General features: G+C 52.5%; 1 protein-coding gene across 1 annotated transcript in view; it reads right to left on the bottom strand.

Moving 5' to 3' along the window:
• The window catches only part of PAX5 (paired box 5), a 181,813-nt gene that overhangs the window by 108,471 nt on the left and 49,426 nt on the right, over positions 1–23,916 (bottom strand). Inside the window, exon 6 of the mRNA XM_032396898.1 lies at positions 9,422–9,597. Coding sequence (XP_032252789.1) covers positions 9,422–9,597 — 176 coding nt within the window. The remainder of the gene's footprint in view (positions 1–9,421; positions 9,598–23,916) is intronic.

Genomic DNA, 23,916 nt, shown 5'->3' with positions numbered 1-23,916 from the left:
CTGCTTGACCCACAGGAAGAGAAAGAATACTCAGAATATTCCATTGTTTAGAAAATATTTTAAAAACTGTTCAGGAAGAAATGGGCATCCCAGGCAAGACTCTAAGGAGTAGCATAAGTGAAAAAGGCTGAGGACCCAGCGTCCCTGTAGTTTCACCATTGGGTCACTTTAAGATGATGACAGCTGAAGGATAAGGGAAATACGGCTGGTCTAAAGACACCCAACTCCTCTGGAGATCTAGGGAGCAAGAATTCCAGCATAGTCCTTGCAATTACCTCATTCCGAAGGCAAGATGACATCCAAGTTAAATCTTGCTTGCATCTCAGTGTTCAGGAAGGTGTTTCTACTCCCTCTCCGCATGCTGGGAAGAACTGGGAAGAGAATTCCTGTCCTTCTCCTTGCTCCTACCACCCTCTCCACTCTTATGGCTCCTTCCGTGGGAAGAGTCACTCATCAGACTGGTCAAAGCCCAGGACATTCACCAGGTCACCTCCACCGTGCCTTAGGGTCAGAAGTCTTCCTCTGGGGGAGCCTGGGTGGCCCAGTCGGTTAAGCGTCTGACTCTTGGTTTTGGCTCAGGTCGTGATCTCAGGGTCATGAGATCAAGCCCCACATTGGGCTCCGCACTCAGCTCTGAGTATACTTCAGATTCTCTCTCCTTCTCCCTTCTCCCTCTGCCCCTCCCAATCATGCTCTCCCTCTCTCTCTCTAATAAATCTTATTAAAAAAAAAAAAGTCCTCCTCTGTCATCAGGCTTCCAGGTACAACTAGGTCAGAGAGTGCCTGCTTCCCATGAGAATGTCCAGCTGCACCCTCTCAGTTCCATCCTGTCCATCTGCAACTGTGTGGGTAAGCCGTCTGCTTCCTTAATCTCTAAAACATATGCCTCTTCCTTTCTTCAACATCCCCAAGTTCCTGCACACCAAGCCCACATCAGAGAAGTCAAATGCAAAACTACTAACTTCTCCTCATCAAGAGTTGGGTTGATGATGAGGTACATTCTTTTTTTTTTTTTTTTAAAGATTTTATTTATTTACTTGACAGAGAGAGCAAGAGAGCACAAGTAGGGGGAACAGTGGAGGCAGAGGGAGAAGCAGACTCCCCCGCTAAGCGGGGAGCCCAATGCAGGGCTCTATCCCAGGACCCTGGGATGATGACCTAGGATCATGACCTGAGCTGAAGGCAGATGCTTAACCATCTGAGCCATCCAGGCGCCCCTCTTTTTTTTTTAAGATTTTATTTATTTATCAGAGAGAGAGAGAGAGCACAAGCAGGGGGAGCGGCAGGCAGAGGGAGAAGCAGGCTCCCTGCTGAGCAAGGAGCCCAATGTGGGGCTCCATCCCAAGACCCTAGGATCATGACCTGGGCTGAAGGCAGACGCTTAACCGACTGAGCCACCCAGGCATCCCGTTGAGGTACATTCTTAGAGACCAAATCCTCTGGGTAGGACATTTTCCCTGAGGTACCCTGGGGTGGCAGGAAGTCACAAAGCCCCAAGATAGTAGCACATCTTCCAAGCATCAAACTGGAAAATCTAGGAATGATGCCCCAGAATGTCTGGGATTTTTCTTAGTTTAACTTGGGCTACGAGCAAGGCTGCCTTCTCAAGCCCTGTGGTCAGTCAGAGCAGGCCTGCCCCCGCAGAAATGCACTGTGGAGCATGTGGTCATCACTCTCCCCCGGAAGACGGAGCCTCATGAAGCCTGCCGTGGCTCTTCTGTGCATGTTGCTGAGGACAGGGCCCCCCAGTGGAACCCCAAGTGACAATTTCCTTTCCACTCTGTTAGAAAAGGCGTGGCCCCCTTTGGGGAATTGTCCTATTTTCCCCCTGGTGGACAATGAGAAGCACACAACTGATGGCTTCCCACTTTGCCTGGAGCATCAGAAAGCTCAGAATCAAATCTGAGCTCAACTCTAGTAACCTGAGGGCCTGGCTGCCGACCTGGGGGGCTTGGGGGTAGGTGGGGGGATGCAGGGAAGCAGACAGGAGGGGAGAGAAGCAGTGCATCACGGGCCACAATTCCTATTCTGGGTTCCAGACTGGAGAGCAGGCCAACCCCACACGGGGCTGACAACTGTCCCCAAGGTTAGTGACCTCCAGGGGTACAGTGACATGATCTGTACCTTGGCAACAGCCTCCTGTCCCCCGACCCTCCAAGTCTCCCCATAGCAGCAGAATAATCTAATCTGTATTGGATTGGATCCTGATAGTCCCTGGTTTGCAATCTTGCAGAGGCTTCTCCTTGCTCTCAAGACAAAATCCAAGGCCCTGGCCCTAGTCCCCATCTGGCCTCTACCACCCCACCCCTGCACCACAGGCCGCTTTCTGCCGCCCATGCTTACCAGCCCCACGGGGCATCTTGTGGTTCCTGGACCACAGTCTTTCCAGCCTCAAGCCTTTGTATAGGCTGTTCCCTCTGCATGGAACACTATTCCCGCCACACTTCCCCTTCTTGAGCTCAAAGGTGCCTCCTCACAGAGACATTCCCTGACCCCCCATCTAGATGAGGTCCCACTCTTTACCCTTTGATCTTTCTCTTCAGAGCACCCATCACATTCTGTGATGGTTGGTAATGACACACCATTTGTACTGGTATAATCATTTTGTCCACATCTGTCTCCTTTGCTGTAGGGTAAATTCTGGGGAGCACGTTTGTCTCTGTTGCTGCTGTGTCCCCGCACTTAGCACAGTACCTGGCCCAGGGGCGGTGCTCAATGAACACCTGCTGAGTGAAACCACTCAATCAACTAGGAAGTGTCTGCCCATGCAGAGGAAAGGGCACGGACTCCTGAGGACTCTCTACACCCGCAAACAGCAGGGAGTGGAGAATGTGGCTGAGCTACATCATCGGGGCACATTACTTAGTCTCTCTCTGCCTCAGTTTCCTTATCTGCCACATGAAGATCATACTGCAGGCATCCTCTACTTCACAGAGCCATTGTGAGCTAGAGTCCTGTGTAACCCTATGTTGGGGTTTTCAATTAATGATTCCTTTATCTTAAGTTACGCATCACCCCGCCAGCCCCCCTGCAACCTGTGGCACCTGTTGGTAGGATACGGGTCTGTTTAATCCTCCTCTCCACCCTCCTTCCCTGAGGAGGCCCTGCGCTCCTGGGCAGAGGAGGTCCAGTACGCTGTGTGAGCAGCAAGGCTGGCGGTGGCCGCCACCACCCAGACTTCTGGCCCTGGCTTCTTCACCAGGAGCCCCCACCCTGCTCTGTGCAGGAGGGGAAATGGGGTCATCTCCAGCCTCCCGACACCTTGCAGCCTCCAGCTCCTTGTGCTCAGGGCCACAGCTCCAGTGACCCTGCCTGGCCCACCCTGGTGAGAGTTCCTGGGGCGGGGGGCAATTTCCCTTGAGTGTCCCTTCCACCCTGCAGCATTAAAGGCCTCCTTTTGTTGCCTCCCCTATTCCTTCCCCTCCTCCCACCAAACCCCTTTTGCTCTTCTTACCTTAGAATTATTCTTTCAGGTTGGAAGAGCCTTACCATTTAGCTAGTCAAGTCCTCAGTGGATTAGTAAACTTCTAATACAGCATATATGAATAAGGATAGATTCTACTTACATGCCTCTGGTGACAGGAAGCTCACTATTTAACAAGGAGACCCACTAAGCTGGTTAGAAAGCTTGGACTACTAGGAAGTTCTCTTAGCTTGCCTCCTTCCCTGTTCACATCCCCAAGTCTTCCCTTCTTCAGACCAAACAGCCCTAATTTTTCTAGTTATCCCTCCTAGGAAAGAATTACCAATTGTCTCTTCTAAACACTCTCTACTTCATCTGCAAAGGAGGAGCCTGGCCCTGAGCACAGCCTCGTGAGGGGAGGACCAGGGCGAGCGGAGCAGAAGCAGGTCACAGTAGAACAGCAGAGTCACGGCCCTCAGACTTCTGCTCATCCTTCCACTGGTTCCTGTGGCAGCCCCTCCCAGGTGAGTACACTGACCCCGCAGGTGTGTTCCCAGGAAACCCGCCACCTGTACGAATCAGTGGGGCAGCCTGACTGGGCTGCACCTGGGACAGCCCTGGCGGCCACCAGCCTGGACCCTGGAGCCAGGGATCTGGCTTCCAATCTTGGCCCTGCACTCACTGCATACCTGTGTGGAGTCACTGCTGACCTCCCTCAGCCTCAGCCATCCCGCCTACGCAATGGGGCTAGTAGCGCTGCTGTGACTTTGTAATGAGATGGGGCCAGAAGGTGCTCCTCAGAACAGAGCCAGGCACATGGGGAGCAGTGAATACACCATTGCGACAACAACCACTGTGGCAATGATTAGAACCTGATGCTTTCATGAACTCCCACACGAAGCAAGTCCGTGGGGACTGAAGTGTGTCAGGGCAGGCAGGACTCCTGGTGGGCCTGGCCAGGGAAGATTTAGAAACAGACGGAAGGGAAACAATGAGCAGGAGCTTGGAGTGAGAACAACAACGTGAAGAAAGTCACCCTGCGTGCTCAGGGCCAGCCCCGCTGCTGACGCGCTCAGGCTCGCGCACACACATGCACACACACGCCAGCCCGCCGTCTGTGGCCCCCTTGCACGGAGGAGGAGCCCAGCGCACGAGGGGCAGTGAGAGGTCAGGCCTGGCCACAGCCAGAGCATCCTGGGGGCCAGCAGAGGGACGTGGGGCGGTGGTGAAGGGTCGTGAAGGGGATGAAGGGCTGGGCCTGGGGTCTCAAGTGGGGGAAACCGTGAGGGGCTCTTAAGTGAGGATGGGCTTCGGGAAGAGAGATCCAACAGGAGCAGTAGGGACCAGGGCAAAAAGCAGGAGGCCCCGGGAAGGTAGTTTCCAAGTGAGCAGAGCGGTTCCAGGCCACAGACACAGGGCTCTTCGGGGCACAGCGCCCCCAAAGCAAAGTCAGACTTCCTCACCTCCACATTCCTCTGGGGTCTGCTCACCCCCTACTTCTCCAGCCCCACTGTCCCTGTCTGCCTTTCACTCCTCCTACATCCCATCCGCCCAGACTGGCTCCCAGTTCCCTGCCATACCTTTGCCCACATCGTTCCTTCCACCCAAAACGCCCCTCCAGCCAGTTCCACCATCTCCACAGATCTGGATTCTGCTCATCCCTCAAGATACAGCACAAATAGCACCTCCTCCAGGAAGCCTTCCCCCTTCCTCAGCCTACCTCACACTCGTCTCCTCACTCCCTCCTTTTCCTGCCCCACCTCCTTCTGGTGGGCCCAGACCCACTACAGAGGAAAATGAGCTCCTTGAAGCAAGGAAGCATGCCCCGCACCTCATCTTTTTCCCCACCATCCCAGACATTTTTCTGACTCAGGTAGGTGTTCAGACCATCCCCGATGACCAAGCTCAATTATGCTCAAAAACAGAAACCAGTCCCTTCCCAGGAGTAGGACACCCACGGGCATAGGCCATGCTCGGCCCAGGCCCACCAGCCTGGAGAGATGCCACCATTCAGAGGGCAAAGCAGCACAAGCAAGGGGGAGGCATTTCTGGTGGCTTTCTCTTTTAGACAAGGGACAAGCCTTCTCCCGGTTTAACCCCCCATGACCTTTGAACTTCCCGGGAGGTCAGCAGCACGTCCCCTTCCCCAGCTGTCTTTCTGTCTCTGGCCCAATGGGAGGGAGGGCCCTGGGCCGGTTCCATTTTGCGCCCGTATTGATCTGTTGGCAGCAATGGGCTGGATAATTAGCCAGGAATTAGGGTTTCTATTACAGCCAGGAGGCTGCTCCAGCTGATTTATCACCTGAATAATTTACTGTGATTGAAAGGAAATTAAAATGAACTCCATTTGACAACTGTGAGCTTTTATGGGCTTTAGTGAAGGCTCAAAAGCCAGATTAATAGCCTGGTGTTGGTTAATAGTCTGCCGAGAGTAAATACGGCAGGCTGTGCTCCCTCGGCCTTCCTGCCGAGGCGGAGGAGGGAGCGGCGTCCGCGAGGGGCAGTGCTCGGGCGACAGCGTCACCGCGAGTTTTACTCAGAGTCCACCGCTCGGAACACGCACGCCACCAGCACTGTTTCTTTTTTCTTTTTTCCCCTTCTCCTTCAGGGTGATGCTTACTCTCTCCACATGGAGGGAAAACAGAATTGCTTTTTCAATAACCACGTTGAGAAGGAAGTGTTTCTTTGCTCCGGAAGTGTGTATGCAGGACACCCGGGGCCAAGGGTTTACTAAGTGTCCATATAAAAGCAAGAAGCCCGGCCTATCCACCCAGCGTGCAGATCTTGGTGGGAAGAGCGGCAAGGTGGGGTGGGTGTGACTGGCAGGACCCCCACCTGGCCCCGAAGAGGAATGTTCTTCCCGCCAGTGGGTGGGCTGGGTAACTGAGGGGGATTTGACCACTCGAGCCCATGGCGAAACTCTGAGGATTCTGGAATAACAGACTCTGGCTGCAGAAGGCCAGTTCTGAGAACCAGCCAGTTAGAAAACGCTCCTGGAATCTTTCGGGGATAAGGAGGCCCGTGCAACCATCCAGCACAAGATGAGAACAGAAGACCTTAAAATCAAATTCCAGCTCTGCAGCCTCCACAAAGTCCTGGAAGCTCCCTGGGCTGAACATGGGGGGGGAATAATCCGGGGGAAAAAATGTTCCAGTCTGTAAAATGGGGCTCTACCAATCTTACCCACACTGTTTAGTGGGCATTTCAATCGCGAGTCGAAGGAGGAGAGCATGGATGTGAAAGCCCTTTGGACACTGCCCTGTACCACGCATGGGTGAGGAAGACCACTGCTGTCGAGCAGCTGCTGTGCAAAATCCCAGTTCCTGCCGCCACAGGTGTGGAAACTGAGGTCCAGAGAAAAAGCATCCCGCCCAACAGGCCAGAGCCGGGACTCAGTTTGACTCAAGTCAAACTCCCTCAACCCCAAGGCCAGGAAAAGCCCTTTCTTCCCCACAGGCTGCTCAGTGAAACTGACAGCAAGACCCCACCAAGGCCACTAGACCATGGAGACCCAGGTCTGCTCACATATGGAAGAGATGCCCCCCTTGGCTGCCAGAGCTCTAGGCCCTCTTCTGGGTGCCATCACCAGGCCATGTTGCTCCGGGGCTCACCAGGCCAGGCGGAGAGTGGGCTCATACCCTTGACATGCACCCCTTCCCGGGCTGTGGCCCCTTGCTTTGGCTGTCATTTGTCCAGTGACTGGGAACCGGGAGCGAGGTATGTCATTCATAGTCCAGTGCCTGTGTGTGTGCCTGGCAGCCCCGCGGCCTCACCTTCCATCTCTCCTCATTACGGCCCATTACAGGGAGGTGAAGCAGATTAACCAGAAAGCACTGATTCAGTCATTACCCCGCCACACGCTCGCCCGCAGGGCCCGCCTCGGAGCCCACACAGACACAGGCCCGCGGTCGCGTCCGTGCCGTTCTGAAGGACACTGCACAGCAAGACTGCTGGGAACGGGGCCCTTGCAGGGTTTGTAATGCAGGTGTCCTCCCCGCCGGGCCCCATCTCTACATGAGCCTATCAGACCTGTCCCCCAACGTTGCCTCCTCTGTAACACCTCCCCCCACCCACCCCATGCTCCCAACGGAGGCAGCCTCCCCACTCACCAGGGAGCACAGAACCTTCTCCGTCGCCTTGCAGGTTCTGAATCCACGTCATGTTGCCCCTGGGAGACTGTGGGCAGACGGAGCTGACGCCTGACTCCTCCCTCCCCACCTTGGGTGCCTGGTACTGTGCCAGCCTCAGAGCCAGCACGCAAGAAGTATGTGGGATAAACGAGCATATGAATGCCTGAGCGAGTGAGTAAATACACGGATGGCTTCTGGACTTCTACCAATTATGAAGCCCAAATTTCCTGGTCATTCCAAGTTAAATGAAATATGATGCAGATCTGAGTTTCCATGAGAATCACGTGAAACACGGAGGGAAACCCAGTCTCTAACACTGAACAGCTGCATCAAGCTAACAGGAGCTTAACACAAGCACCGGAGGCTTCCTGCGGTAGAGGCCAGGCTGAGTGCAGAGGCCTGAGCCCTCACTCTTCACCACTCACTTGCGGGGTGACCTCGGACAAACCCTGTCCCCTCTCGGGGACTCTACAAGATGAGGGGGCTGAAAGCTTGCCTCTGCAGTCTCTGCTAGCTCTAAAATCATGTGACCTTGTCAATGGTTAAAAGATAAATTTTCTCCCCGATTCTGGAGGGAAAGGTAGGCCACATCCAAGGAAGTCTCCTTTTCTTTCTCCTCCTGCGTCAGATGGAATGTGGCTTCGGCCATTACTCAGAAAGGCTGTTTGTGATGGAAACAGACTGTTTTCCTGAAAGCTCAAGATCTAGAGTGTGTGGGATCAGCTCCATCCAGCACATAGGACCACCTTGTTACCGGACGAGATTTCACTTGTAGGAGAAAGACCAAAGTCTTAACCATAGTCTACAAGACCTGGCCCATCTCCCCAACATCACTGTCCCCTCTCCCCACGTCCCTGTGCCCTGAGGCCGAGCCATGCTGGCTCTCTTGGCTCTCCTTCCATTCTTCCCTCTTGCCATGCCCCCTCTTACCTCAGGATCTCGCACTTGCTATTCTCTCTGTCAGGCCCACTCCTCCCCACCTCCACATCCCTTCTCCTGGTTCTGCCCTACACCTCAGGGCTCAACATAAATGCATTCCTCCCAGGAGGCCATTGTGGCCTCCAGGCTGGCTCAGCCTCTGCTTTATTCTTTCAGAGAACCTCAGACATCCCCACCTCAGCACCTAGGACATCTGTAATCCATGACCTTTCGGGTTATTCTTACTGATTGTGGTTCTTCCACATACCTGTAGGCTCCCTGAGGGCAGGTCCAAGCCTATCTTGTTCACTGAAGTACCTAGTGCCTGGCTCCATGCTTTGCACATAGGTGATACTCCTCAATGTTTGTTAAGTGAATACATGACTTGCTGTGTGGCCTCAGGCAAGTCTCTCTGCCTCTCTGGGCCTGAGCTTCCCCATCTGAAAACAAAGTGGCTAGATGGTCTGAGAAAGCCCTCACAGGAACTGCTCAGACAGCCAGACTGTCATAAGATGGTGGCCCTTGAGGCTTTGCTCAGTCCTTACTACTCAACATCCCCCCTGGCATCTTTCCCCTCCACGGGAGCTTGTGCAGACAGCCTACATGGCTTTGAATGGTTCTGTGGGAAAACTTCAGAAGTGCCATCTAATGAGCATGTAGAGGAAGCTCAGCGAGGACACCATTCAGCAATGGCAGAGCAGCCCGACCAGTCATGCCACCACCCCCACCCCCACCCCACCAGGCTGGCCGGGGAGACAGAAGCACCGAGGCAAGAAGCCACCAGAACCCCAGACAAGTCCTCCTGATCCTGTGGGAGGCTGCAACTATCCAAGTTTGGCCGAGAACAACGAGAAGCCTGCCTCGGAGTAAAACCTGGCATCCTCGCCCACACCCCGCCAACCGCCTGGGGAGGGCAAGCCAAGCCTGCGTCCGGCCGGAGGTCCGGCGGGCAGTGAGTCGTGGGGCATACCTGCTCGGGCTTGATGGGCTCTGTGGTGGTGAAGATGTCCGAGTAGTGCTGCCTCTCAAACACGCGGTCCAGCACCTCCAGCTGCTGCTGCGTGAACAGGTCTCCCCGCATCTGCTTCCGGAGGAAATCTCTGCCTGGCAGTGAGTGACCGTTGGGCACTGGAGATTCCTGAATACCTTGGATGAGCAGGAGACACGAAGGGGGAGTGCAGGTTACATGAGGTGCTGAAGAAAGGCATGTCCGACAGTGAGACTGGGAAGAGGGCCTGAGAAACCCCCACACGCACCTCCTCCCCTGACAGGAGAGGAAACAGACAGGGACTCAGCCAAGGGGCTCCTCAGCCAAGGGCACCCTGCCAGTCAGTGCGGAGCCAGCCTCCCAGAGCCATGTGCCAGGCACCATACCAAGCCCTTTTTACATGCGTCATCTCGTCCGAAACTCACAATGGCCCCACGGTAGATAATATGTCCCCCATTTTGCAGATGAGAAAATTGAGGCCTGAGAGGTCAAGTAATTTGCCTGAGGATTGGAGCTCAGGTTGACCGGGAGTCTTTTTTAAAAGATCTATTTATTTATTTGAGAGAGAGAGAAAGAGAGTGCGTGGCGGGGGGAGGGGGGGCAACAAAGGGAGAAGGAGAAGCAGACTCCCCGCTCAGCGCGGAGCCCGACTCAGGGCTCGATCCCATGACCCTGAGATCATGACCTGAGCCGAAATCAAGAGTTGGACGCTGAACCGGCCAAGCTGCCCAGGCGCCTCCCTGAGTGGGAGTCTTAATCACCAGGGGCTACTGCCTCTTCTAGACTGAAGCTCCCCACCCCTTGAAGGTACAGTTTCGTCCCAGAGCTGATGCCCTCACCCAGGACATTCGCCACCACACCACGTGACCAGTCAGTAAAGCACTGTGCCGGGACAGCTGTAGAGAAATAGCTTTCACACAATTCTGGTGGGAGCCCATTGGTCACACACCCATGATAGACAATTTGACAAAAGCTATCAAAATCACAAATGCACATTTCCTTTGATAAAGCAGCTGCACCTCTGGAAATGTATTTTACCACTGGACTCACACATATGGGAAGTGATCTATGGACAAGGTTCTAGTAGCAAAAGACTGGAAACAACACAAGAATTGATTTGTAGGGGCTGGCCAAGTAAGTTATGGTGTGCTCGCACGGTGGAATACGGGGCGACTACATAAAGGAACGAGGACTCCCGCTGTGAGCCGATATGGAAAGATCTTCGGGATACACCGTCACATGAAAAATAAACCAGCTACAGCACAACATGGATAACGTATAACCTCCTGTGTAAGAAAAGGGAAGAAAATAAGACTTTATGTTCCTTTTGTATATATATTGCCAAAGGAACTCTGGAAGGCACCATGAGAAACATCGAAAGCGTTCATTCTTCCTTTCCCGGAGGCAGGAGGTGAAGGGAGGGACACTCCCCATAGCATGCTTTTTGTTTTGTCTTACTGCAGAACTTTCAATGTACTACTGCCTACCCAAAAACATGAATTATCAAGAAACTACAGGATTAAATTCTCTCTGTGTTCTGTATTGTTAGCTCTTCACACTGTTACAGGCTCTGGGGATGATGCTTACATTTCAAAGAAAATATTATGAGTTACCAATAAAAAAGAAAATTGCAGGGAGGGAGGGGGCGGCGTCTGGGTGGCTCAGCCGGTTAAGCGTCTGCCTTTGGCTCAGGTCATGATCCCAGGTCCTGGGATGGAGCTCCCTGAGCAGGGAGGAAGTCTGCTTCTCCCTCCCCCTGCTCATGTGTGCTCTCTCTCGCTCTCTCGCTCTCTCTCTCTCTCTCCCCCTCTCAAATAAATAAATAAAATCTTAAAAAAAAAAAAAAGAAAATGAGATGAAATATTTTTGGTGAGCCTTGAGTTTGAACCATTCAAAATGAAAGACAGCAAGGAGGGAAAAGTTTCCAGCAAGGAAATGGCCTCCAGGGCTCTCATTCCGAGGGGCCCTCTAGGACCCAGCTGTTCATGCAGGGCTGACCTCTAGGACCCAGGTACTCATGCAGGTCTGACCACAGACACTGCTGGAACCCAGGCCTCTGCCTTGGCCATTGGGAAGCCCCAGGGGAGACCAGCACTCATCAGACCTCTCCCTGGCAGGTGCCCTCACACAAGCCTTGCCCAAGTCTCCCCCACGTCCCACTCTGCCAGCACATGCCGCCCTAGACCTCATCTATCATGTCATGTGAGGAAGGAGGCCAAACCAAGTAGCTTGAAGCAGTGGGGTGCTGTGTCACTGAGATGCTGCCAAAAGTGGGTGTTTCCCCAACTGTCCTATCTGGGGGCAGATGCAATGCAGGGTCTGACATTTGAGCAAAGACATCAGCTGTGGGTGTTCCCATGAATACTGGCCTTCTAGAGTCCTCCATGGAGGCTGACAGCTCCGAGCACCCCAGGATCTCTATAGGAAGGGCCTTCAGAGGCAGCTCATAAAACCCCCTGAGAAAACAGATCGCACTTCCATGTTGACCCAAGAGGATTCCATAGTCTAGGCTACAGCCTGAATGACTAGATACCCCAACATGTGGGCCACGATGGACGCTGGCCTCGCTGGCTGATGTCCTCCAGCCTAGAGTTTGGGCCCCTCCTCTGGCTACCTATGACATGAGTCTTCCACAAGACTGGTCCCTGTTCCTGCCCATGGAACATCATCCTCAGAGTTATTTTACCATCATGGCCTATCCCCGTGGGGACCATACCTACAAGGGCATCGAGACTAGCAGAATGTGGGAGCTCAGAACCCTGTCCATGCTCTCCCATTGGTTGGCATCTGCCAAATGACCCCATTATCAAAGGTACACACACACAGGAGGACACTCATCTTGCTCCTCCTCAGCTATTGCTCTGGCCTGTCATCCTGGCCCCAGTCACTCCTACTGAAGTATGACCTTGCCCTCGGTTCCCGGTGCTCCCATCGAGTTTCTCCCTGTCATAGACCACATCCGCTCTTAAAAGACTTCTCTCTGTCCACCAACTTCACTTATACTCCCCAGCCCCATCCTGCCAGCCAGGCCCCAAACTCCTAATGAAGGCTCCTTTCTGTCAGCCAGTCCCTGATGACTCCCACCAAGGTTTCACTCTGCCCCCAGTTGGGCAGTGCCCACCTCTTCCCTCCCACTCAGGCTGCTCCATCAGACACACTGGCCAGGCCATCCTCCCCCAGATGTCTTCAGGCTCGATCCCTCCCCCATGGGATTCACAGAACTGGGCTCTTTGCACAGCTCAGAGTTCTAGAAGGGCAGAGCTTCACCCCCACTGAGGAAGCTGACGGTGGCTCTGCTGAGGGCTCCTGTGGGCAAGGTCACCATCTGGTCACTGAGTAAAGGCTCAGGGCCCATGGCCAACTCAAGTGTCTGCACCGGGGGTCCTTGGAAGCCTAGCTCCTGAGGACAGGTTCACGTTCTCCAAGCACAGACAGCCCTGCGGGGATCCAAGCCATCTTTTAGGAAGAAGACTTGCTGCATCCTTCTTTGGCTTTCTCAAAGTCAACCACAACACCCATGGGCCAAGTCTGGGAGAGGGTCCAGGCTGTCTTGGTGACCCAGAAACTCCTAGTGGAGGACGGCGAGCTGGAAAGAGCCACCTCCCCGGGTGTGTGCCCTGACCTATGATCCCTCCCACTGTCCCTGCCCCTCCAGCAACCCCCTTGCTTTCTCCATCGGGGAGGGAGGTGAGGTAGATCTACCTTGTCACTCTCACCGATGCCTGACGTTGGTCATTTCCTGAGGAGGCTGGGACACTTCTACCTATATAATCACTCATTGAACAAATACGGATGAAGTGTTTACTCTGTACCAGGTGATGTTTGGAAAAAAACAACAGAGGATACAGTGATGACTAAGACAGACCCCGCTTTCCAAACTAGAAAGGGCAGCTCACTTTGGTCGATACTCACACAGACATATGGCTACAAACTGTGATTACTGCCAAGTAGAAAAAGTGTCTAGAAATATATGCACAGGACTATGGAGAATGAGGAAGAGCTGTGACCGCACAGGGGGGAGTCAAGGAAGTCTTCCATGGGAAAATCATGCTTGAACGGAGAGTGGAGGACAAAGGGTCAGCTGGGCAAAGAGGGTGGGGGTGAGGGGGGCGTGCCAGGCAGAGGAGGCCCCCTACAAAGGCTTAGACATGAGAAGGAGACGAAAGGCACCGGATGGTGAGGGGAAGAGACCCCAGGGGACTGCGGAGAGGCAGGTGGGGGATGGCCAGGCAGCCCCGGAGCCCACAGAAGGCCACGGGGAGGACCTGAGTCCTGTCAGGGGAGCACTGCAGGGCCACGGGAGGGGCTGGGGAGCAATCACCCTCCCCATTTCTCAGTCCTGGTACCTGAACTGCCCGTTCCTTTAGGTTAGGCTGTGCCTTTGAAGCCCTGCTCCCAAGCCTCATCCTTTGGCAAGACTCAGGGCTGGCAAGGTGAAGTTTGCACTAGTGGGCATCTGAATGTGATGCGTAGAGTCAGGCAGTCACCCACAGGTCATCCACCGGCCGCTACAGAAGGGAAGCCATTCCCCGTGCACATGCGCACTGTTGCCAGGACAGACGCAGCCTGTGAGCACACGTGCCTCCTCCGCCAGGGTGCCTCCCTTTCTGTGCCAGCTGCTTCATCTCCTACTCTTTGGGCTCTGACCACTTTCTCCCTTTTCTTAGGAGTCAAGCCCACTGGGCCCCTCACTCTGACACTGCACTATTAGCTACCTCAGGGGGAAGCCACAGTTAATTCATCTCTGTCTCCTCCATGGGGAATATTTGTGGAATAAATGAACAAGTCAGTAATACCTGTGATGACCACCTTCATTCCGCAGGTCTGGTCTGCAAATGCCAGCATCCCTCCATCTGACCTCATTCATTCCATCATTCATTCTTCTCTCTCTCTTTTTTTTTAAGATTATTTATTTATTTATTTGAGAGAGAGAGAGAGCATGAGAGTGGGGAGGGTCAGAGGGAGAAGCGATGCAGGACTCGATCCTGGGACTCCAGGATCATGACCTGAGCCGAAGGCAATTGCTTAACCAACTGAGCCACCCAGGCGCCCTCTCTCTCTCTTTTTAAAAGATTGTATTTATTTATTTGAGAGAGACAGCAAGAGAGCACAAGTGGGAAGGAGAGGGAGAAGCAGGCTCCCCTCAGAGCACGGAGCCCAATACGGGGCTTGATCCCAGGACCCCAGGATCATGACCTGAGCTGAAGGCAGATGCTTAACCGACTGAGCCACCCAGGTGCCCTCTCTCTCTCTTTTTAAAGATTTTATTTATTTATTTGAGAGAGAGACAGAGAGAGACAGCAAGAGAGCACAAATGGGAAGGAGAGGGAGAAGCAGGCTCCCCTTGGAGCAGGGAGCCCGATACGGGGCTTGATCCCAGGACCCCGGGATCATGACCTGAGCCGAAGGCAGACGCTTAACCGACTGAGCCACCCAGACATCCCCATTCACTCTTCCCTTAACCAACCTTAGTGAGCAGGTGCCACGCTAATGCTGGCATTGGCGATGGACAAGAGCTGGCCCAGCCCTGCCCTCATGGACTTCTATTCAGTGAAGGAGGCAAATGTTAATTGAAAAATAATCAGACCAGAAAAGGCACACATGTCAACCAGGATGAAACCTCCGACAAGTGGCACCTGGGTGGCTCAGTCGCTTGAGTGGCTGCCTTCGGCTCAGGTCATGATCCCAGGGTCCTGGGATCGAGCCCCACATCGGGCTCCCTGCTCCGCGGGAAGCCTGCTTCTCCCTCTCCCACTCCCCCTGCTTGTGTTCCCTCTCTTGCTGTCTCTCTCTCTCTGTCAAATAAATAAATAAAATCTTTAAGAAAAAAAAACCTCTGACAAAAAGAGGCCTAATTCTTAGGCCAGGGACACAGACAACCTGCCTCTGGGTACCACACATAGTGGGTGCACAGCAAGTGTGAGCCAAACAAACCAATTATATGCTCGTATACAGCTACAAAAATGAATACCCGAAAACCATCCCTGGCACAAGGGCAGGTCTGAACCTCCAAGTCTCCTGTGGAAGTTTCTGTAGCATTTCTCATCTGTGTTGCAAAGATGCCATCTGATTTCATTGGGGAACGTGGTCTTGGAGACAAGCTACAGAAACGCTCGGACCCATTTTATCCCAGGGAGGAAAATCTGAACTTGCAATGTGAATGGTATGCTTAAATATATGGACAGACATGAGCCAAAGTACAAAGGTATACGGGGGGCATGGTATCTTTAAATCTTTTTTTCTACTCCAAATCAAATAATATGTAATAGACCCAGTGCTGGGCTTAGTCAACCATGGCTCGTAGAATTAACATTCTGGAAGCTAGCTTCAGGGGAGCAAGGGGCAGGAAGCCCCGTCTCGGAGAGCAAAGAAATGCTGGCTTTAAATTTCAGGTTAAACCAATGTTATTCACAACCCGGCTTTGAAGCTAAAAGCTTTACACACTTGGGTCTGGTCACGCAAAGGGGGAGGAAGCAAAATAGCCTCAGATTCCCATCTGTCAAGAGAAAGCTGTCTCTTGTGTGTCTTCAAAGATCATAAACCCATTGCATTTTCTTCAGAGCACAGCAGATTCAGGTTTGCATTTTTCTTGAAGGGTTCTGGTTTGTTTCTTTAAAAATTGTCATGTACTGGGGCGCCTGGGTGGCTCAGATGGTTAAGCGTCTGCCTTCGGCTCAGGTCATGATCCCAGGGTCCTGGGATCAAGCCCTGCATAGGGCTCCTGGCTCGGTGGGGAGCCTGCTTCTCCCTCTCCCTCTGCCTCTCCCTCGCTCACGCTCTCTCTCTCTATCTCTCTGTCTCAAATGAGTAAATAAAATCTTTAAAAAAAAATAAAAATAAAAATAAAAATAATTGTCATGTACTTTATGTCTGCAGATGCTCACTGGGAGGGAAAAAAAAAAAATACAAACAGGAATCTCCATAATCCCTTCTGGTATCGTGGCCTTTGGGACGCAACCCTAGCCAAAGGTTGTTCCAGGAAGGGAGCCTGGGGCCACTGGGTCAGTCTTCAGCCTTTCTCGGGTCCATTTCTCTCCAGAACCCAGCCAAAGCCAGAGCCCTTACAGAAACCCCTCCATCCTTCCAGATGCTCCCCTGCATGGCAGGGCGGTGGCAGGGCCCCGTGGGAAAGGGGTTGAGAGCCCGCAGACCTGGGTTCTAGCTCCAGCTCTGCCCTCACGTGCTGTGTGAGCCCTCTCTGGGCCTCAGGGGCCCTATCACCCATCACAGAGGCTGAGTCAGTCATTTCTAACCATTTTTTCCTCCAAAATCCACCTAGATTTTGTCTATTAAATAGTATTACATGAGCATTAACTTATTTTCCCATTTTGGTTGTTCTATACAGTCTTTGTAGGGCAGACCCCCCCCTTGCAATATCCATTCCACCCCTAAACAGCTGCCCGAGCCTACCCGGGGGACCCTATTCTCTTTGCCAATACTTGGTTTAGGAACAGACATGTGGGTAGTGGGGGGTTGCTGGGGGCTTCTGGGAGGAAGTCAGAGAGGAAGAAATCTCATTCTTCCTCACTAGGATACATTTACCCTTAATCTTTTTGAATTTGTGAGAAGTCCCAGATCCCATTACTGCTTTATGCACTGCAATGCCCCCCCCCCTTACCCTAGGGTCCGAGGTCTGCTCCTGATCTGGCCTGCAGGGCTCCACGTAGTGACACCCAGCCAGGCTGCTGCCTCTCAGCCCGGCTCTCTGACACCCACCGTGCCCCTAGTCCTGCCTCCCCCAGTGAAGACGCGGCACAGCTGGGTCTTGGCATGTCAGACTCCAGAGGTTGAGTAACTGAGGTCGCTCAGCTGGGGTGTGTGCCTAGGCCTGGTGCCTGCAGTGTTCTCTCCACTCCCCTTCACCCTTCAGGTCAGCCGCTAAAACTAACACCCTCCGTTTCCTCATCTGTAAACGGGGACCGTGGTCTGCCGGACAATCCCTGGGGCTTTTGTAAGATTTAATGAGATCATCCCCGTAACGTGCCTGGTCAAAGTTAGTGTCCAACCCACATTAGCTGCCATCACCATCGCTTTCACCACGAAAACCCCTCCAAGGCTTCCTCAAGAAGCCCCAGCCTTCCGGGCCTCCATGGTCTGCCCCTGCAGTCAGAGTCACCCCCCAGTCATCCCACAACACCATCCCAGCAGGCTACTTACTCCTCATTCCTCATCCCCCTGCTGGCTTGCCTTCACCCCTGCCCATCAAAGCTCAGCCTAGAAACCACCTCGTCTCTGAAGCCTGCCTCTAAATCCACACGCTAAACGAACGGCCCTTTCTGCTGGGTCTCTTCAGCAAGCTGCCCTGGCCACCACTATGGCCTGGATTTTACTCCTTACAAGCCATCCTGTCACATCCGTCCCCATTTTCCAGCTGAGGGTCGTGGCAAAGGTAAGAAGTAACGTGTTCGAGGCCACAGCAAATACCTGCATGCATCTCACCATGTCTTAGAGTAAAGCTAGGCCCTGGGGTGGATGGGGCGCACACAACAGGGAAGCCTGGGCACCCCGAACGCTGGCAGGCTCAGGGCCAAATCCCCACTGTCTCTTACGAGCTTCTTGAGCTTATATTTGAGATACTCCTTTAACCTCTTGAATCCTCATTTTTGTCATCTGTAAAATAGGACCATCACGAGACCCGGGGCTGATGAAAGAATGCAAGGAGAATACACGTGAAATGACCCAAAGATGACTAACAGGGAGGGGGCCCTGCAGAAGGGCCCATCCAAGCCAGACCCCAGATACGCAGAGGAGACAAGGCATGGAGATAAAGGGGATAGGCTTCTGGGCACAGACAAGATTCAGCCAGCAACATTTCTAGAGCATCTACTGTGAGCCAGGCCCTGGCTGGGCACCACGGTGGCAGGGCTGGAAATGTCCCGTGGCAGCCCTGAAACAAAATTGATGTTCTGGGTGATTGTAAAAATCCCAGCTTAAACTGGGCCGAGAAAAATCAAAGTTGCGTGCAGGAAATTCCACTGGAACTACCATTATTCAGCCATTAGTCTCACTCAATCTTTCTTCTCAGAGAAGAAAAACGCAAAATTGTCAAATTGCCAAATACGTTCAGGTTCGACCAGAGTGAATCAGATTGTGCCGTGTGTTACCCAATGAGTCATACGCTGTCAGTGAAGGAAAGGCCCCAAGGGACTGATGATTCCACACTCCGGGATGGCAAAGGGATTTGTCCAGGGCCACTGGTCAGGTCCAAAGTGAGCTGAGCCTGGGAACACACGAGGCCCCTGATGCCCACTCCAAGCCTTGTGGATCCATTCATTCCTGAGCAATGTGCACCGAACTCCTGCTGGCTGTCTGGCCCTGTGAGTGGCACCTGAACCAGAGAGGGGTCTAAATTCTAGCCCCTGCCCTTGAGTGGAGGACGTAGAGAAGTGAATAATTCCAATGCGGTAAGGTAAGTGCGAGGAGCCTGAGAAGTGGAGGCAGCTCCAGGAGCCAAAGGATGGTAGCCGACCCTTATACAGAGCTTACTCTGTGCCAGGCACTATTCTAAGCACCGTATCTACTTAATCCTCATAACAATCCCATAATGTCAGGTCTGTGATTGCCCCTCCCATTTTACAGATGAGGAAACTCAGGCACAGGGAGCTTAAGTAACTTGCCCATGGTCACACAGCTAAGAGACTGAAGAGCTAGGATCCAGACCAAGCAGTCTGACTCCAGAGTCTGCTCCTAACCCTATACTAAATCGCTCCACTTAACCCAGGCTGGGGGCAGGGGTGATCCAAAAAGGCCACCTGGAAAAAATGAAGCCCAAGACTTAAGATTGAGTAGGAAGGAGTGAGCCAAAGAAAGAGGCAGGGAGAGGAAGTGCATTCCGACTAGAGGGAACAGCATACGCAAAGGCCCAGAGGCAGGTGAAAATGTGGTGCTTGGGGAATGGCTATAATTCAGGAGGGTTGGAATGCAAGAATCGGGGGTGGGGGAAGAGAGCAAAGTACACAAGGCTCTTTCCTCTCTGTCTAGCTGCCTAGCGCTGCTCCGCATTATCCAGAGCCTAATGTATACTCTGATGTACACATAGTGCCAATACATAACTGAAGCTCTTGTGGCGTTGATATGAAGAGATGGGATTTCTGGGGTGCCTGGGTGGTTCAGTCGTTAAGCGTCTGCCTTCGGCTCGGGTCATGATCTCAGGGTCCTGGGATCGAGTCCCGCATCGGGCTCCCTGCTCCGCGGGAAGCCTGCTTCTCCCTCTCCCACTCCCCCCTGCTTGTGTTCCCTCTCTTGCTGTGTCTCTCTCTGTCAAATAAATAAATAAAATCTTAAAAAAAAAAAGAGACGGGATTTCTTTGTGTTTAACTGAATCAAGATGACCTCAAAGAAGAGGCAGGAAGGAATACCTTGTGCATTGCCACGGGACAAGTCTGTTCTCTCTAATCCATACTGTCCAAGTCTATTACCTTGTACAGTAGTACCTAATTACTCCACCTTACAGAGAGAGATGCACGCTAATTAGGAGGGATGTTAAATTAACCACCATAGTGAAAATATTCCAAAGCAAATGAAATATTACCGGGAGCAAAAGGGTGATTTGTTTCTATGAGTTGTGCTTTTAAATGAGATCAAAGAATGCTTAAGGCTTCATTTTAATTACACCTGGAAGGCCTCCTTATGCATGCACCCCCTTTTTTGGCTTCTACACACACAGCAGTCTGTCCCCCATCCTCCACTGCACAGAAATAAATAAATAAAAGGGTTTAAAAATCATATTTAAACTGATATCTTTGCATTACCCCCATTTGGGTTTTTAAATTACTGTCTTTATTTTTTTCCAAGGACAATATAACTAAAAAGAAGGTTCATATTTTGAAGTGTATCTATCTGATCATTGCACAAATGTTTTCAGAAGAAATCACTATATTTCTCCAAGATGGGTATGGGTTTTGTCATAGATCAGAGTGAGAGGGAGGAAAAAAAGATAAATCATCAGAGATCCAAAAATACTTTTCATTTGGAGAAGATATCAGGCCATTTCGATGGGGCTGATGGAGTCCCTGTTCTGTCTCCATTACCCGAGGCAGGCAGCCCCAGCCAGGAGCCAACTACTGAGATTATATTCCCCATAAGATGGTCCCCGATATATATATATATATATATGATCTTCAACCTCTATTGATTGACCAATTTCACAAGCAAAGACTGGTGAAATGAAGCTGAAATGAACATCATGCTTTAACTCATTGAACCTATCAGGCCTGAGTTAATCTCACTGTCCACTGTCTCTGATAGAATTCAATTGATCAATCATGTTTCGGTGATAGTACCATTTCACTGGCTTATTGCTTCTTCATTTCAGAGCTTGACCTGTTAGATATACTCAGACTGGCTCGACTCCTCTTGGATACACAGAGATCAGCCTCTGTCCGCCAATGTGTGTCATCTCCTGTCTCAGCTGAAAAGAACTCGAGAGTCCTTTGTGTCTATCTGTGGTGTGTTTTTCCTCCAAACACACACACATCAATGGTGGACTTAGGATGGCACGGAACTGAGCAAGCACAACCCCTCCGGGGGGTCTGCACTGCATGGAAGCAGCGTCATTCCCTGCGACATAGCTGAATCGACCTGCTTGGACTCTACACAGCAGGGGCATCTTCTTGTATTACACTGGCTAATGCATGTGCCCATACAGGGTAAGGTACATCCCAAAATGGTAACAACATCCGCCACTCAGGCACATATTCACGCCGACCTCCCACATTCATCAGTTTGTCTGATTCTCACAAGGACCTAAGGAGTAGTGCAAGAGATTATCATTCCCATTTTATGGATGAGAAAATGGGCTCAAAGAGGGGGAGGTGGTTTGCCCAAGTCACCCAGCAGAGTTATCAGGCCAGGGGAGACTAAGAGCCCTAGTGTCTCAGCTCCCGAGTGCCTCTGCCAAGCTCTGGACAATTCCAGAATTGCCAAGCCATGCCGGGCACACCACCGTCCTCGGCTTCTTGGATGAAAGAAACATCCTCAAATTTTGATTCAGAGAATTTTAGAGCTTAGGGGGGATTCTAAGATTGCCTGCATCTTCGTGTACAGCTTAGAACCTGAAGCCCAGAGGCCAGTAAACAGTTGTCCGAAGTCACGAAGACACTCGGCGGCCCAACCAGAATGCAAACCTGGATCCCAGGTGCTCAGCTCAGGACTCTTTGCACTTTGTCTCAAGACCTCTCTAATTTGTGCCGAGCCAATGAGCTCCTATCAACAGAAAGAACTTCATTCTCCACTGTCAACATGGCCCAATGTGCTGTTATGGTTCCTTCGTGGCATTTAATTTAAACTTCCCAACTGCAAGCCAAGGGGCTGCGCTTTGGGAAATCAGGGCACAGGGGCTCTGCCCGGCTGTCTGCCTGGGGGAGGTGGTTCTTGGAGCCACAAGGCTGAGCCCAGCATGCAGGTCTCTGGAGGAGGCCAGGGCAATGACAGTTTGCAAATCAGCCCTGCATCTGCTCAGAGCTGGTGGAGTCTGCAAACACACTAATGGACTTTCCTCTGCCCACGGGGAGCAGGGGAGAAACAATAAATAAAGTGGGTGCCTCTGGGGGGAGCCATTGCTGAGGACAGAGAGAGGGCTGAGATGAGGGGCTTGCTGATGGTAGGGAACAGGCTTCTGGGCCTCCCCCTGCAGCATGCTGCCTCCCTTACCCACAAAATGACAGTCCACCTTCCAGTAACCCCAATCCCCACCTCCCAGATCCCCCAGTCTGGTTTCCAAATAGTCGGGCCCTTGTCTGACCCTCTTCACACACTTACAGTTCATGCCAGACACAGAAGGGTTGTGGAGTGGAGGGGATCATGTGGTCGGATCTGGCCACAGTGTAGAGACCCCATCAGAGCGAGATGTGACCGAGGCCCCCGGGGCCAGAGGAAGATTCCTGCCCAGGATAGAGCTGATGACGGGAATGACTACCCAGGTTCAGAGCCAGGTTCAGGAGATGATCAGGAGGGAAAATCTGCTGGACTTAGTGACTCACTGTTGGCAGGGGGCAAAACACACCTCTGCAGTTCCCCGTTAGACGTTCTGGGCTGCCACGCACTGATGCCCCATCTCACGTTGAGCAAAATCCACAGTGGATCGTGGCTTACAAGGCCCTATAGCATCTGCGTACCCAGATCAATCAAAGGGGGCCACCAGGCCTTGTCTATCACGGAGGCCACAGTGCCCAACACTGAGTCAGGAGCCACTAAATGGATGAATCTGGGTACCCCGCCCTGCAACCGGGCCTTCCTGACCTCCCCTCCTCCCACTCTCCTCCACTTACTCTGCTCTAGCCACATGGGCCTCCTTGCTGTCCCTCAATTATGCTAAGCACACCCCTGCCTCAGGCCTCTGCATATGCTGTTCTCTCTCTGGAACGTTCCTCCCCAGATATCTGTTTGGCTCATCCCTCCCTCCCTGAGAGTCTCTCCTCAAATGTCATTTCATCATTATGACTACCCTCCACACACCAGCCTATACCCGCCCCCCTTCCCAGCTTCACGCTCTGTCCCCTTCCCCAGCTTTGTTATCCTCCAGCGCCCTTAGCAACACGCTGTTTATTTTCCTTATTTACTTATTCTCTCTTCCCTTATTAGAATGTCGCTCAGAGGGCAGAGGTTTTTGTCTATCTTGTTCATTGCTGTGTCTCCAGGACCCAGAGCACATAGCAGGCATAAAATAAATACTTGTGGAATGAATGGATAAAAGTGGACATTTCACTGAAAGTGAAAAACTAAGCAAGTACAGAGGAGATGGCCACTCCTCGATGACCTGCTGCTAAAGGCTGGCCGCTCCCTTCCGTGCCTGGCCTGGGGCTAGGGAGACAGAGCCCCCTCAGGGAAATCAAAGGGGGCCACCAGGCCTGGCCTACCACGGAGGCCACAGTGCCCGACACCGAGTCAGGAGCCACTAAATGGATGAATGACTTCCTAGGAGGGAGGCCCGGCTTTGGACGTGTTTAGATGACACGGACAGTAGTGCCTCACGCACCAGCTCGGGCTCTGCCCCTTGCCAGCCGGGGGACCTTACACGGCTCAGCTCATCTGTGCAAAGGGCTCAATCAATTGTGCCGAGTCAGGGCGCCGGTGTTAAAGCGTCTGCCTTCGGCTCAGGTCATGATCCCAGGGTCCTGGGACCGAGCCCTGCATCGGGCTCCCTGCTCGGTGGGAAGCCTGCTTCTCCCTCTCCCTCTGCCCCTCCACCCTTGTGCATGCACACACACACACTCTCTCTCTCTCTCTCTCAAATAAATAAATAAAATCTTTATAAATAAATAAATTGTGTCGAGTCTAAGCACTGGGTCAGACCAAGCAGGCTGTGAGACCCCAAATGAGATAGCACTGTCTGCACAGCAAGCGTCTCACGCCAGCTGATGAGGACCAGGGTGTGAGGACAGGAGAAGAGAAGCCATTTCATTTGCTTAATTAAAAGGACAAGATGTACACAGAGAGGGGTACCTGGCTAAGCTGCATCTCTTGGTTCAAGCATTCAA

Source organism: Phoca vitulina, unplaced genomic scaffold, assembly GCF_004348235.1.
Source record: "Phoca vitulina isolate PV1807 unplaced genomic scaffold, GSC_HSeal_1.0 scaffold94, whole genome shotgun sequence".
NCBI classification, from domain to species: Eukaryota; Metazoa; Chordata; class Mammalia; order Carnivora; family Phocidae; genus Phoca; species Phoca vitulina.
Note: the sequence above shows the minus strand (reverse complement) of the source record. Positions and strands in the feature narration are given on the sequence as shown.